Genomic DNA, 2,920 nt, shown 5'->3' with positions numbered 1-2,920 from the left:
TTTTTTTCCTTCCAGTTGCTGTGGCAAGTGAGTATGCCTCCAAGAGTCTGGATAAATTGGGAGAAAAGCTTCAACTCCTTCAAAACCCAGTGGAACAGGTAAGACTCAAAGGCTGTGCACTCAAGGGCTGACAGGCCTGGTTCTCACAGGGCTTCTAACCTTGGGAGTGGAGTAGGCTCTTGTATGAGGAACAAATTACCCCAAGATGCATAGTGCAAGCTCCTACAGGAGTAAATACTTAGCAGACACTGTGCTAATTGTCCCCTTGGTGCAGTTCAGAACTGTGGTGTACTGCACAGTCCCATGTGATGTGTCCTTCCACAGATTATTGCTGACACAAAGGAGCGGATCTCATCCGGAGTGGCTGCTGCCAGGGATGCTGTGAGCAGCAAGCTGACAGGTGTGAGAGATGTGACAAAGGAGACTCCTCAGAGCAGTGTGGAGGCTGCCAGATCTGCAGTGCCCAGCAGTGTGGGGATGGGCACGGACTCTGGAGTTGGCCAGGCAGCAATAAGTGGAGCAGAAGCTGTGCTGGGGAGAACAGAAGATGACTCTCTCCCTATTGGAAATGAGGAACTAGGTAAGGAAACAGTATGTGTGACTGTCTGCAGTGGGAACCATCACACTGGGGATGGTCAGCCCCGTTCCTCACCACACTGCTCTGGAGTGGGGCTAATGGGAAGTGCCATGCTGCAGGCTACCTGGCTCCTAGTCCAAGATCTCCTGCTACCTGCTCACTAACAGTCTCTGGGCAGCCACTTTACAGATACTGTCTTTTTCCTCAGCCAAACTGGCAGCCTCTGAGGAGGGTGCAGACATAATGCCTGTGGAGCAGCAGCAGGAGAAGAGGAGGTACTTTGTGCGTTTGGGGTCTCTCTCTGATGAACTTCGCCCGTTTGCCTACCTGCACTCAACAGACAAAATGAAGAGGGTCTGGCAGGGCATGCAGGAGGCCCTTGCACAGCTTCATGGTGTCCTTGAGCTGGTAGGTAGAGCACCATCTCCTGGAAGGACGGGACAGAATTGTTGGCTTGATCTCAGTTCTGTAGCTGTGATAATGATTGGTGCTGTTCACCAGCAGACCTGTCTTGACGCTCTGATCTTGCCCTCATGCAGATTGAGGTGTTTAAGCAAGGATTTAATCAAAAGCTTCAGGAAGGACAGAAGAAACTGCACCAGATGTGGCTGGACTGGAGTAGGAAGTCTTCCAAAGAGAGTGGAGATGAAACATCTGCAGAGCCAGAAGTATGTCTCTGGGGAGGAAAACAAGGGCTCTGAGCATCCCCTTGACTTTAAATTATTTTAAAGTGACTAATTCCTCTGATCTTGTCCTTCCTCCTCCCAGGAGATGGAGTCTCTGGCCCTGCTCATGGCATGCAATATCACACAGCAGCTACAAATCACCTGTTGTAAAATAGTGTCTGCAGTCCAAGGCCTTCCTTCAAGCCTTCAGAATAAGGTGAAGCAATCTCTTACCACCATAGAGGAGCTTCATGCTTCTTTCTTGGCAGCAAACTCCATCCAGGACTTGCCCAGCAGTGTCTTGACCCAGAGCCAGAAGAAGCTGGCTGTGATCCAGAAGTACATGGAGGAGCTGCTGGACTACCTGAAGAACAACATACCTCTGTCCTGGCTAGTGGGACCCTTTTGCCCCAGGGAGGTGGAGGAAACATCACGGGAGGATGATGCCCCCCAGGAGGAGGAGGTAGAGAGAACAGAAACAGGGCATCATGAAGCCTCCAACACTCTCATGTAATAGATAAGATCCTAAAGCCTTGGCATGAGTCTGAGAGTTTGGTCCTTAGCTTTACACAACCCCACTCCTGAGGGTGGTGTTGTCACATCCTGGATGATTATTGGATACTGGTGAATTTGGATACTGGTGAATAAATCCTTAGCAGCTTTTAAGGAAGGTGGTGGAAGTAACAGGGCCACTAAGTGCTTGTATAACTGTCTTTAGGAATTCCAGCTGAGATCTGGGCCAGAGGGAGATCAGAGCCAAAGCTCTGCAATGCTCTTGCCTCCCTAGCAAGCTGTCTATGCTCTGTCCTTCACTGGGGTATCCAGTGCTGCCTGTGGTCAGTAAATGATTGGTCTTGAACCCTCAGCTGGTACAGTGTAAACATCTGTCTTCCTAAAAGCTGTTTGTATTGGCTCATAATTGCTTAAAATAAAACTCCTGCATGCAAAAAGTGTCTCCAGTCTTTCTTGGAGAAAGGAAGAGTAAGCACTGCTCAACAGATGTGAACTCTGCTCTTCCAGTCTGTTCCTTGGTGCTGGGACAGTGCCCTCAGCAATGCAAGAGCTGGTGGCCAGTGGTGCAGCAGGGATCACATCTGGTAAGCCCTGCTACTGTGCTGGGGAGCACCAAACTAATTCCTTCTTACTCAAACTCCATTCTTACTCCCAAACTTGGAGCCATGATGTGCCTTCCTGGCACTTCCCCACGACTGGAGAAGCTGTGGGGAGCTGTTGGGATCCTGGGACCCCTTGTCATTAGTCCTCCTAGGTCTAATTTTCCTCCTATTGTTGTCTGCTGCTAGCTGGTGAAGTCTTCATGGTTAGTGGTGTGAAAGTGGACTCACTGATGGAGAGTCATTAGGGTTTAGGTGACATGTTACTGTCACCACTGACGTCTCCTGGCCAGATGCTTCAGCTGAACTAAGAGCTCTTCAGCATGCCAAGAGTCTTCTCTCCTAAAGAGGCTGAACAACCCAGTGCTTTCAGGCTTGCAAGACAGTAATGTAGTTAAGGCAGATTAATGTAGTTAAGGCAGATGGACTAATGTCTATTGAACTCCTAAATGAAAAGCTCTGGTCCTTGCTTCTCATCTTTCTGTCTTCAAGGAAGGAAGTGGAACCTGCTCCCAAGGTGAGTACTGTTTCTTCCACACTCATTTTTAAAATGATGGTTAAAATTC

General features: G+C 49.2%; 1 protein-coding gene across 1 annotated transcript; it reads left to right on the top strand.

Annotated features, from left to right (window-relative positions):
- Nucleotides 1-11: 11 nt before the first annotated feature.
- LOC103774802 (perilipin-3-like) lies at nt 12-1,756 on the top strand (the record flags this gene model as incomplete). The annotated part of the gene is made up of 5 exons (XM_008942230.1): nt 12-98; nt 325-580; nt 786-985; nt 1,117-1,245; nt 1,346-1,756. Coding segments are annotated over 5 exons (1,083 nt in total), but the record flags the coding sequence as incomplete, so codon positions are not given.
- Nucleotides 1,757-2,920: the final 1,164 nt, after the last annotated feature.

This window comes from Merops nubicus, unplaced genomic scaffold (genome assembly GCF_000691845.1).
Source record: "Merops nubicus isolate BGI_N331 unplaced genomic scaffold, ASM69184v1 scaffold10886, whole genome shotgun sequence".
Lineage (NCBI taxonomy): Eukaryota > Metazoa > Chordata > Aves > Coraciiformes > Meropidae > Merops > Merops nubicus.
Note: the sequence above shows the minus strand (reverse complement) of the source record. Positions and strands in the feature narration are given on the sequence as shown.